General features: G+C 33.9%; 2 protein-coding genes across 3 annotated transcripts; one reads left to right on the top strand and one right to left on the bottom strand.

Annotated features, from left to right (window-relative positions):
- Nucleotides 1-1026: 1026 nt before the first annotated feature.
- Nucleotides 1027-3099, bottom strand: LOC114386379 (universal stress protein PHOS32-like). 2 transcript variants are annotated; one of them, XM_028346382.1, is made up of 4 exons: nt 2752-3099; nt 1962-2071; nt 1410-1528; nt 1027-1313 (listed from the first exon to the last, which is right to left on the bottom strand). In XM_028346382.1, exons 1-4 carry the CDS (start codon nt 2894-2896, stop codon nt 1226-1228), a joined length of 462 nt encoding a protein of 153 aa, XP_028202183.1. In that variant the 5' UTR covers nt 2897-3099; the 3' UTR covers nt 1027-1225. The 2 variants fall into 2 exon arrangements, with proteins under 2 accessions (XP_028202183.1, XP_028202182.1); XM_028346381.1 differs by having other exon boundaries at nt 2719-3082.
- A 1720-nt stretch (nt 3100-4819) lies between these two features.
- On the top strand, nt 4820-12615 carry LOC114385648 (aldehyde dehydrogenase 22A1-like). Its single transcript, XM_028345648.1, has 14 exons — nt 4820-5116; nt 5197-5240; nt 5568-5672; nt 7243-7370; nt 7600-7722; nt 8101-8254; nt 8492-8595; nt 8683-8761; nt 9329-9424; nt 9531-9668; nt 10643-10858; nt 11151-11342; nt 11848-11991; nt 12080-12615. Exons 1-14 carry the CDS (start codon nt 5005-5007, stop codon nt 12236-12238), a joined length of 1794 nt encoding a protein of 597 aa, XP_028201449.1. The 5' UTR covers nt 4820-5004; the 3' UTR covers nt 12239-12615.
- Nucleotides 12616-13169: the final 554 nt, after the last annotated feature.

Below are 13169 nucleotides of genomic sequence, written 5' to 3'. Positions count from 1 at the left end.
GGATATATTGTTGGTTGGACAACTATTGAGTTGTGTTGTGGATCCTTTAGAGGCTTAGTGAAAGAATATTGGGTTGAAAAGTCTATGAAAGCTTGGCAAAAGAATACTTCATAGACTACTTACTAAGGATTACTGTTACTGAATTATGGTAGCAAAGCTATTTGGTGAGTTAGTGTTGGATTATTGGTTGGACATACAACTATTGAGTTGTGTTGTGGATCCTTTAGAGGCTTAGTGAAAGAGTATTGGTGTTGAAAAGACTATGCAAGCTTGGCAAAAGAATACTTGTGTAATCTAGCAAGGTTGATTATCGTGAAAAAAATATTAGTAAGGTAAGGACTAGCCTAAGTTATTGGTGGTTAAACTAATATAAATAAAAACTCTCTTTGTAGTATTCCTTTTACTCTATCATTTATGCGCATATTGTTATATAAGTTCTTATTTGATATCCTACTTCTGTACAAACTTTTTTAAAGCAAAACATTGATTTTAACATCTAATTAAACAAGTTTTCTATGAATAAAAAATCATATATGAGAAGCTTTATTAAAATTGACTTAAATTATTAATCAACCTTTAGAGTATGTTTACTGCTTTCTAGTTTGAGATAACTTTCAAAATCTTACTTCTAAGGACTCGTGGGATTACACTAGAGGTGGGGGGCTATATCTCTGAGCCAAATAGAGATGGGGAGAAGGGGAAGGAGATGCCATGATGACGTTATCTTCGTTAGGCACATTAATTAGTACTTAATGCAATACACTAACTACAAAGACAAAATTAAAAGAATGAACTATTATAAGGACTATTTAAAAAAAAACTTTAAAGGATTAAAAAAAAAACTCCTTTTTCATAGGAAATAAAAGATTATTTAAGCTTTACATTAATTTCACCCCAACTTTTTAGTTGACGTGATTTTTACTTTCAATCCAAACACATTAGTTAATGATCCATGCTAATAGACAAACTTTTTACACGCAAGATTCATTCATCGTGAACACAGGGAGTGTAGAACTGTCACCTGAATCATTTATTTACTTCATTAGGATGAAAGATAATATTATACAAATTATTATATGAATAATATAACTCGATTTTGTCTTCTCAAAAAAAGTTTTAACATAATCATACAAAATACAGACTATGAAAGACACCAAAGTCATTAACACATGTACAACCGGGTAGAACAAGTTTAATTTATTCCTACATCAAATTAAAAAACGAACTAATAGTTGTGGACTGAACTCTTCACCACAGTGACAGGACAGGTGGCATTATTCACTACATAGTTGCTGACGCTACCCATTATAACCCTGTAAAAAGTAAAGGCAAAAAACATAAGAATGAAACTCATTGATTTCTCAGTAACTCAATGTTATTTTGGAGGACCTGGTTGAAATTCTATGTACCTTTGGAGCGTGCCAAGGCCTCTGTTCCCTAAGGTAAGGTAGTCTAAAGGTACATGATCAATTGCTTCGCATAACCTCTCACGAGCATCTCCCCAATAGATCTTCATTAGCACCACAATCTACCACCCCAAAATCAAATTAGTTACGATAATGTCATGGTACTGTTTTCTAAGACAGTTTTCTCATGACCGTCCCATAAAGGTTGTAGTAAAAAAAATTATTTTTAGTAGTGTGAAATGAACATACATATATAATGGCAAATTACAAATATTTGTTTTTCAAAAAAAATATGATTCAAAAAGAGCTGAATTTCTATGCATAAAAATTGTTATGCACTGTGAATCAATTAAAAATTATCATTTATATGATTTTTGAGATTATCATTTTAAATTTTTAATAAAAACTTGTTATATGTTTACAAATTATGATTAAATGATTATGTAAAAACCATTTATACTATGAGTGAATATGTACACTATTTTCTCTTTTAAGTATTAGATGAGAGCATAATAAACCTTTAAATTCAATTTGGCAAAATCAAATAAATCATACATTCTTTTGCTTGGCAGCAGTTGACACAATATCAATTACTTCAGGTGCTGGTTTCAGTTCATATCTCTTCATGAGCACAGGGTCAGAGAACTCAGCCAGAGGTATCAGAGCTGCATTTATATCAACATACATAGACCACTGAAAATCTCAAATACATCCACCTCACATTAGAAACAACAAAACAATCATCGATCTGTAAGACGGATTTGTTAAATTTAACTAATTTGCATACACAATCATTTTTACATATCAAAACTCAATGACTATTAATTAAACTCAAATATATAATTTTATATTAATTAATCCATATGTCTGTTATCAATTATATATTACTCTTAAGAAAGCTGATTGAATTTTCGGTTTATCATGTCAAGTCCTACACATATTTTGTAGGCTAATATAAACTTATGCGTACGTAAGATTCAAACCTTTAAAAAAAGACCTTTGACAAGTATATAGATAAAGTTTAAGTCGTGTTTTTAACCAAGGTCCCTAACAAAATATATAACAAAATATAGTTTGATTTGAACTATTTTCATCCCTAATTAAAACACTGAAATCATTAATCATAAATCCTAATAATAAACACGGAAAGGTCAATTAATGATAAATCATTTGTACAAAAGTTTTTCTGCTAACAATTAATATATAATCTTTTAAAGTCTCAAAATAATGAAAGAAGGGTTACGACGAACTATGATAACATTCTAACAAATTAATATCTATGAGATAAAAAAAAAAAAAAAGAATTACTAACGTGAGCCAGTGGTTTCCCAGAGCTGCATCTCACCGTGCTCGTAACCATGAGCATTGCGAACGATGATGAGGATGAGGTTGTCTCCTTCTCTGACGACGTTATCCACCGTCCAATTCAGTGCTTTGATGCTGCATGCTGAGAAATCAACAGCCACGCCCAATCTTCTTGCACCTGCCATTTTTTTTCTCTTTTCTCTCAAAAACAACGATGATAAGTTGATAACATTACTCACGTGATGGGACAATTTACGAAGGTGGAGGACGAATATCGCAATTTTTTAGGTTGACAATGAAAGAGCGACCATTTCGTTTTGCATTATTGGTGGCTGAGACTATTCCATACATTTGCTGACTTTGAAATTGAGGTTAGCTAATCGCCACCCACCGTTGGATGGAAACAAAGAAACCAATCCTTCCCTTTTTGGTTATATTTTACTAGTTTTATTTTTAAGTTTAAATGTGTTTCACTAATCAATCATTGATGTGAATGATATTGAGTTTAATTTATTTAAATAAATTTTTGAGTTTAATTTCAATAAATAAAAATATGATTAAGAAGAGAGGTTTCATCAAAGGTTGTCAACCACATTTAAGTTCTCTATGAAAATTAGTTACTAATAAAGTTAATAAATACTCTATAATGATAAAAAAAATTAGATGTGTTTCTAATTCTAGTTATGTAATATATTCATTTTATATTTTTAGTCCTCATAATTTTTCTTTTATAGTTTTGGTAATTGTAAAATTTTATTTTATATTCCTATAATTTATTTTAGATAGTTTTAATTAGTTTCTTTCATTATTTATTGATGTTGTGTCAACAATCTATTAAAGAATAAATTTAACATTTTTTAAATACCAAGGACTATAACAAATATATTTTAATAAAGAGCCAAAAATCTTGTTTTGATTCTTTATGTTTTTGAAGTATTTTGTTTGGTGCATTTTAACAAAAATGTTAAATATATTAATAGAAAAGTGTGATGTGTTTGTTAATGTTAATTAAGATGATGATATGAAATGTTAATTGAAATAACATTGTTTCAAATAATATTATTTTGATCCTTTGATATTTTAAAATGATTTTAATTCACCTCATCAAGTTTTTAAATGGTTTCAATTTTTGATCATTTAAGTTTATGAAAAGTTTCATATTAGCAATACTAATTTCATACTCACATACTCAATATCTATCTCTAGTAGCATATGATCTTTTCCTCTTTCTCACAATAATCATATCTTTTTCGTCCTTTGATCTACTACTTCAAGTAGATGTTGATAAGTCTTCCCCTATCAATAAATTCAACAATACTCATTATCCATGACAACATATCCAATAACAAGCATCTTTGACCACCTCCTAATACAACTTAAAGAGTTTTGTATGGTTAGAATTCTTTTCCTCTACCTCATAATCAGGGCAAAGAGAGAGGTTGACCCGGGGATGCCATGGTCACCCCCAAAAATTTGCAACTTCCTTTAGAATTCATATATGAAAGCATATTATGGCTATCCTAAGGGGAAAAAATGAGATATTTGATCTTGCCCCCATGAAACCAAAAGTTGCCATTGCCACTACTCATAATAACCATGTATTCCAAGTGATAGATTAACATTGTCTTAAGAATCAAGAATAGGTTGTATTATGAAATATATCAATGTAATTTGATAATTAATTATTCAAATTAAGGTGACTTTGTCTCGATTATGAATGTACTAGTTTAGTATTCAATATTTTAATATTTTGTATTCTCGTGAATTATATAACCAATGTAAAAAAAGAGAAAATAAAAAGATAAACTGTCACCTACAAAACAAACAAAAAACATAAAAGACCAATTAAAATAACGTCTCATGTATTATAAATGACAAAAGATCATCTTGCATAAATTGTTTTTACCCATTTAGGTAAATTATTTTTTAACCCATCTTTTGTAAAAAGTCGAGATTTAGATTATAATTAACTATACTTTTTGAGTGAATGTTAAATGTACGAATATCTTTTTCCTATTGCCTGTATCTACAATCTTGTATCTTGTATCTTGTATGTACTATGTACTTACTGAATCAACTAGTGAGTTAATTAAAAGAGCACTTAGTGACGTAGTTAGTACAACACTAACAACAGTATCAAGACAATTTCTTCTTTCATCGCCTAAAGCTTCCCCAGATTCTTTCACTGTCTTCAACCATTGTCCTCAAAACAACAATCGAAACTCCGCGGAAGCTTCTCGAAACCCTACCGAGGCGATTTTCTCACTCACTCCGAATCTGCTGCCAAGTTCCAATGGCGTTTTGGTGGCCATTGCTCGTTCTGGCACTCGCTTTCGCCATCTGCAAGTTCCTTCTCATTCTCATTCCTCCCAAGGTTCCTTCCATCGACGTCGACGCTTCCGATGGTACTCTTCCTCCATCACTCTCTATTGCTCGTAAATTTGTTGCGACACTGAAATGTGATGTGGATTTTTTACTCTAACAGTGTTGGACGATGGGAGCCTGACGCAGGAGAACAGTTTCATATACGTGAGTGCTATGCATCTGCAATTTGAATTTCATAAATCGCTGTGTAGTGAGTAGTGACTTTTTATTTTTATTTTTATTTTTATCGGTTTTATGCTTTTGTGTTTTGCTTGATCGGTGTGATTTGCTTATATATGTGGAATTTAAAATTTGAATTCGGATTAATTGCAAATCTATGTCGTGCGGAGTTTATGTAGGCTAGGTATGAACTTGTTCACGACGTGACGCTTTGAATGCAATGATTTGGAATTGGAGCTTTTGAAATTTTTGTTTTTTCTGTTTTGAAGAATATGGCTGATAAGGTCTCATTCATGATTGATTCATAATCAGGTGCCTCCGAGGGGAACGGCACAGCAATCGAGCGGAAAAGTTCAGTGCTATGAGCCTGCTACCATGAAATATTTGGGATATGTTCCTGCATTGACGCCGGATGAGGTATGTGAGCCTATGCTTCTAAGGGAACTAATTGTTGTGATGCATGCTTTTAGTGTCTAGTTTGAGCTACATTTGTTTTTAGTATCCTTTTGTTGTGAGCCTATGCTTTTAGTATCCTTTTGTTGTTTTTTTTTTCCTCTGGGTAATTAGTATTTAGAAATTTTGATATTTAAGGATACGATGATACTTAGGACTTTCTGTGGCTGAAGAAAAGTACCAGGCAAAAAGTAGTTTATATAAGGTAGCATTGATCATCAGAAATATGCTAGTTGTGCTGAAGTTGACATGTCATTAGCTTCTAGCTAAACTTGTATGTTAAAGCTTCATTTTTGCATTTTGCATACTTGTCTATAGTGAAATGCAAATTCAATGGAATTTCATTCAAGCCGTATGTTTATTGATGTTAAATATGGAAATTCCTTTTTCCCAACGTTGACTACCTTTTGGTTTTCACTTTTCATTGATGTATTACTTTTCGTGCGTATGAATGTGTATTAAGCCCGTGCCTAGTGGTTAATTAAAGTCCTCGTGGCACTCTTAACGATCCATGTGGGGGTACAAGTGACAGTTACGGGTGAAAGTAAGCCGAGTTGAGCCAAACCTAGCACAAACTCGGTGCAATGAATTCCGTTTCTTGGCTCAACCCTTGCTCTTTGGATGCTTCAACTTGATCATGTACTTTATACTCAATAATTTTTTTCTTTAATTTTATGTACTTTAATTGAAAAAAAATTGAAATTGCTACATGCTCACACGCAAACACACATGCACACAAGTTAGTCAGAATTGCACCGAACAACCCTATGACCTACAAATTTAATGCTACCTTTTGATACCTTGCACACTGAAGATCGTTTATTTTGATATTTTTGCGTGGGATCAGTGGGGAAACTTGTAAAAATACTGGAATTGGTGATTTTCCATGAGTTAGGCGCCTGACATGCTGACAGGTTAGCACTTAGCAACCTGTGACATAAGCAAATGGTTTTATGCCAAATCTGAGTTCATTGTCCTCTCTCTCTCTCTCAACCAAACTCTCTCAATCTCAGTCCTCTCTCAGTCTGTCAATCTTTGCTCTTCATCATCTCCTACACCTGCAGTCTAAGCCTTTGTTCTTCGTCGTTATTTGTGAAACTTAAATTTTGTGAGTGGTTCCCTTATTCTCAGTATCAAACTTCAGTTCCAACTTCCAAGAGCTCCACTTCCATTTTTCTGTTCCTCTGTTTTGCTCTTCACTTTTACTTCAGTACTTCTCTGTTTTTCTTTTTTGCTTTTTAGTTTCCTATATGTTGTCTAGAACCTACATATTTTATATTGTAGTTGTTAGCTTGTAACTTTAGCTTAAGTTCTAACATGTGTTGAATTAAGAATCGGATGAAATAACTTGTGTGAAAAGCCACTCGGCTAGGATCTGATCTCTAGAAGCACTTACAAAGCCACATAGAAGGATTATTTGATTCACAAGAACAAGTTATTGCAAAGTGTTTTAAAATATTGGTTGCCACACCAGTTTGACTAGATTAACAAGTATAGCAAGAATTAACTAGAACTATGATGCATGCATGAATAGGTCAAGGAGCAAGTGGAAAAAGTACGGAAGGCACAAAAAATGTGGGCGAAGACAAGCTTCAAGAAAAGGCGCCACTTTTTACGTATACTTTTGAAGTATATAATTAAACATCAAGCACTTATATGCGAGTAAGAGCAGTTCTTCTCCATGGTCATTGAAGGAAGTTTTAAGTGTTGGCATTTTTTGTTAACTTATATAACGTTGCTCTCATGATATTCTGGGAAGAATGCTAATGTCTTTTGTTTTTAGTTATCCTATTGTTTTATTCATTAGCCTAAAATATATGTGAATTATACTTATAACATGAGTATATTAATAACTTTGTTGAGTATATTCTAATTTGTGTGCCTTTACCAGAATATCTTCTCGCGATACTGGAAAGACAATGGTAGATGCCTCTTTAGGAGAAATAATGACAACATGTGAGAAGATAAATTGGCTACTATCAGAGGGTGAGCAGTGCCTAAAGCCTGAGTACCGGTATACACCTCGAACTTTTTTTTTTCATTTAGACCTAAAAATTAGTACCGGTATCCACCTCAAACTAGTGTTTTTCTTGTAACACCATAGCACCCCCTCCCCCCAACCCTAGTAATTGACACTCCCTCTCTGCTTAAAGGGACTGTGGTAAATCGTTTGTCTCAGTTTATTTTATTTTATAATATTTTTTAGGTTCTTTCTCTGAAATTGTAAAGTTTTAAATTTTTTGCATATATTCCCCCAATTATTTTACAAAAAAAGAGGTATTACCTTTTTAATATACTTAAATGACTTTTTATGGTAAAATAAAATTACAAATTTTCTAAATGCACATTCATGACTACTTTTATGTTTTGTGATAATTAAAAAAACTCACAGGTCCTCTGGAAGAGCTATGCTTCATAAGAGATCCAAAGTAGAATTTCTCCCCCTTGGTGTTATCGGTGCCATTGTGTCGTGGAACTATCCTTTCCACAATATTTTTAACCCTATGTTGGCAGCAGTTTTTTCTGGAAATGGCATTGTGATTAAGGTATAAAATGACTTAATATCTGCTATCTACCAATCTAAAATTGTTCATTTTGTGAATGCATCACGCCTTTTTAAGAATAAACATTGTTGACTGATATGCTTTCATGGTGATTAAATTACATTCATTGACTAACTTATATTAAAACGGAGACTTCGCATGGGTTAATACCTCCACTTCCAAGTTACTGTAAAATTTATGATTTCAATTTGACAGAAATCCATGTGATTCTGGTTGTAGATTTCGGAACATGCAAGTTGGTCTGGATGCTTTTACTTCCGAATCATCCAATCAGCACTTGCTGCCATAGGAGCTCCGGAGGAACTTGTTGAGGTGATAACAGGGTATAGTCTTATTTTGTACCCTTCATTCTTCCTTCTCGGTTTCAATCACATCTGCATCTATAGCCTTAATTGGACTTTTCTTACCAGGTTTGCTGAAACAGGAGAAGCACTGGTAGCTTCTGCTGACAAAGTCATTTTTGTTGGATCCCCTGGGGTTGGCAAGATGGTATGATTCCTTTGGCCTATCAAATTGGTCCATCCTGTCCTTCATTTCTAAATTTTATTCTATAACAATAGTAACTTTGTTTCCAATTCTGCAAAATAAGCTTCTGAATGTGTTATGCATGGTAGATATTTAATAAAGAAATTCTAGTGAGTACTCAATCAATGTTTAACTTTGGATCTGCTTAAGCCCGACCTGTAGCCAGAAAAAAAAGGAACGATAAAGAAAGTAACCTCAAAAGTTGTTGTGGTAGAGTGATGTCTTCACTGGCAGATCTACATTGTGTCCAGGGTGTGCAAGTGCACCCTCTCATTTAAAAAAAAAATCGCAAATAAAAGTTTTTTTCACATAAAATTACAATTAAAATCTTATATTTTTATATTTTATTTCATCTATATTTATATATTTGAACCACTGATATTAGTTTTTGTAATTTGCCACCACTGACTCAGGATCCTGAGTCCGCCGCTAGATGTCTTGGAAGCTGAATGAATGATGGGGATAGTATCCACCTTTTAATGTTGTAACATGTCTTTGTGTTCTGATGATATGCTGCATTCTTTTATACAGATAATGAGCAATGCTGCTGAGACACTTATCCCAGTTACACTAGAGCTTGGTGGAAAAGATGTATTTATTGTTTGTGAAGATGCAGATGTGGATCATGTATGAATTCCTTCCAACATTTGGCTGGCAAATGTTAACCTTGCAACTTAATGAAATACTCATTCTTGAATGCCATAGTTTTAACTGGCTGATTTACTGAATATAGGTTGCTCAAGTTGCTGTCAGGGCTGCTCTGCAGTCAAGTGGGCAGAACTGTGCTGGGGCAGAGCGATTTTATGTCCACAGGAACATATATGCATCCTTTGTCAGTAAAGTTACCAAAATTATAAAATCTGTTACAGCTGTAAGTGTCCCTTTTAAAACATTTCATTGGTAAAAAGTCTTTTTAAGTCAACATAGGCTTTTTAGTCACAGTGCTTGCACTTAATTGTTACAGCATTGCTATTTCAGCAATCTATCAGCTTGTCTTTACATCTGTTTTAGTCTTGTATTCTGAGACCTTGATAGGAATAAGTATTTGTTACAGAAAAAACTATTGATAAACCCCAATTGTAGAGACAAGAATGACTCACAAAACCAGAAGCAAATGATAGAACCCTGCAGAACTTAAATTGTCTGCACCTCCCTTCCCTGAAGCCCCAAAACTTACTCAATGACTGCTTGCCTCCCACCTACCCCCCGCTTCCTTTTATCTTTGCCTCTATTTGACTCCCCACCTGCATGCTTGCCATGTTGGCAAGGTTGTTACAACTCAAATCCTTGTTCTGCCCCTTACTGATATTTCCCACACGGTGAGTATCCAACAGATGTTCATATGATTCATGATATGTTACCTTTTCCTTTTTTGTTGTTGAATTTTTCATTTCCTCTTCTTTTCATTTTCCTCCCTTTTGGCCTTGTGGAAGCATTAGCTTTGTAAAGCTTTTCAGACTTAAATTATACACAGATTCATGTGAATTTCTGTCTCTTTAAAGTGATATGTACGTAACTTTGTCAGCTAGCAAATTGATAGAACTTGCTCAATTTATTCATTTAGATGTGAACAAATTACTTTTGGTATCCTCCAATTTCATTCTGAATTAATAGTTTTTCTTAAAAATAAAGCACAGGGAATCTGGATTCATGACCCATAGATAGGGGATGGGTAAAAGGGTCAGGAACTTGGATAGATCCCACACATTGCATTAACATTGAAGATTAGGAACTGCTATACTATCAAGAACCTTTTTTCGCTGATTATTGGAGAATATGCATCTCCCTCGGAAATATCTAGTATTAAGAACTCCTTTTTAATCTTTCTGCTAATGGTTTCTGCAGGGCCCACCACTTGCTGGAAAGTATGATATGGGAGCTTTGTGTATGCATGCACATTCTGAAAAGCTTGAAGCCCTTATAAATGATGCTTTAGACAAAGGAGCTGAAATTATTGCACGTGGAAGTTTTGGACATATAGGTGAAGATGCAGTTGATCAATATTTCCCCCCTACAGTGATTGTGAATGTGAATCACTCGATGAGATTAATGCAAGAAGAGGTAGAAAAACTCTGTTTTCTCTGGCATAGGCATTGCCATTTCTTTTCCATTTGTTGATGTCAAGTGTGACACTGATCAGCCATTTTGTCCATATCAATGCAACATTGTAACCAAGAAAAATATTGTTCATATCTTGACTAGAAGCATTGGAGATCTTTAAATATGGATAATTGTGTCTCATGTCGTATATGTACTGCAACTATGCATTTATATTCAAGAATATCTTTCTATATATCTTTTATGCTTCAAAAACTGCTTACTTGATTCATCCGTGTATTTTGATGACTTCTAGGCGTTTGGACCAATCATGCCAATAATGAAATTTAGCTCTGATGAAGAGGTTGTCAGGCTTGCAAATGATTCAAAATATGGGCTTGGGTGTAATGTTTTCTCAGGCAGTCAGAGCCGTGCTAGAGAGATAGCTTCCCAGATACATTGTGGGCTTGCTGCGGTTAATGATTTTGCTGCAACATACATGTGTCAGGTAAATTTATTTTACTATTTTATCTTTATTTCTCTCTCAAAAGGGTTTTCACCCTTAACCAACCTAGTAGCATTGATATGACCAATGGTGATCACATTCAGCTGCTAGAGAGACTTTTGAAATATTAGCAGTTGCACCTGAGTAAGGAATTTCTGATTAGAAAGTTGGTCTACGAAAAGTTTGAAATGGGGATCTTTGCCAATTTGGCTATGGAACCAACTATTGGTTTATTCACGAGAAAACACAATCTCTTTATTGTTTCTAATTTACTTTAATATCTACTTTGCCATAAAATACATACTTAGGAAAACTTCTGATTCAAGTGACAATAGATGAATGCTATATGAGAAGAGTTTTATTATTTTATATGTTTTTCTGGCTTATTATAATTATGCAGTTCTTTTAGCCAAATTGCCAGAATATGTTCCCAATTCAACCTAGGTTACCTCTGTAATTTTAATTTCCACTGAATTGAAGTTGCATTGTGAATTTTCCACTATTCCAGTCCCTGCCATTTGGGGGTGTGAAAAACAGTGGATTTGGACGATTCGGTGGTGTTGAGGGTTTGCGAGCATGCTGCCTTGTAAAATCTGTTGTTGAAGATAGATGGTGGCCATTCATAAAAACTGTGATACCGAAGCCTATACAGGTTAGTCTGGAAAATCTTTCATAATTATATATCATTTTACTTCACTTCGAGTGGAGAGATACTGAGATGGGCTTTTTCTCTGCCCTAGTATCCTGTTGCAGAAAATGGATTTGAGTTCCAGGAGTCGCTTGTTGAAGCACTTTACGGGCTCAGCGTATGGGACCGTTTGCAAGCATTGGTGAACGTGTTGAAAATGCTTACTGAGCAGAACTCTACAAGTGGCAGCAGAAAAAAGAAAAATGACTAATCGTGTCAGGACGGGTAACATTCCTAATGGTTCATATTCATATCATCATCATGTTCAAATAATTGAGGTCCTTTCGGTTTGTCGTTTATCTCCCAAGAAGACTCCAACTCTAATTTGTAGTAGCCATTATTAACTCCTGCCATTTTTGATGTGCTTGTTAGATGACAATCCTGGGCTACTTGTCTGATGAACGTTCATATGGATTTTATATCATTATGGTAATGAAATTACAGCTAGAAAATAAGTAACTACTATCATGCCAGAATCTTTTTTTTTTAATTAGAAAACTGAATATAATCTGTACTGTTAAATTACCCTCATCATCCTCGGAGTAGCTCAAAAACACTCCCATGTTATGAAATTTGACATTTTACTAATGATTAGATTATCAGATTCAAAAGCACTTTGGGATTGTTTGATTACTGTATTTTTGTTTTTTTGTTTTTAGAACTTTACAACCTACTTGTTCAGAACTGTTTTTTAATGTAAAGAAAAAGCTTTAAGAACTGTTTTTTATGTAAAGAAAAAAAAAATTGTTCGAGAACATGAATTTCGAAAACCTTGTTTTATCTGAGGCATGAATCTGTGGGACTTGCTGGCGAGGAGGGATGATGAGCATGGCTTGGGGCACTGTCCTACAACGCCTAGGTGGGGTTGCTTTGCCAATGATTGGATTGACTGATGGTCCTTGTGGTGCTCCACTCGACATTGTTGGATAAAAACAGTGACCATTCGACGAGGAACCTCACCAGATGAGGAATAGAGTTGTTATTGGGTTCAATTGCATTGAGGAAAGTGAAGGGGGTGCAATTAGTGTGGAAGAATATGGTCGGGGATGATAAGTGTCTGAGTTTTGGAATTTTATTTTTAAGTTTTCATTAATGAAATAATTCATTTACAACATTATTTTCCTGTTTTTAAAAATTAGAAT

This window comes from Glycine soja, chromosome 15, assembly GCF_004193775.1.
Source record: "Glycine soja cultivar W05 chromosome 15, ASM419377v2, whole genome shotgun sequence".
NCBI lineage: Eukaryota > Viridiplantae > Streptophyta > Magnoliopsida > Fabales > Fabaceae > Glycine > Glycine soja.
The sequence above is the reverse complement of the archived record's forward strand: the minus strand, read 5'-3'. Positions and strand labels throughout refer to the sequence as shown.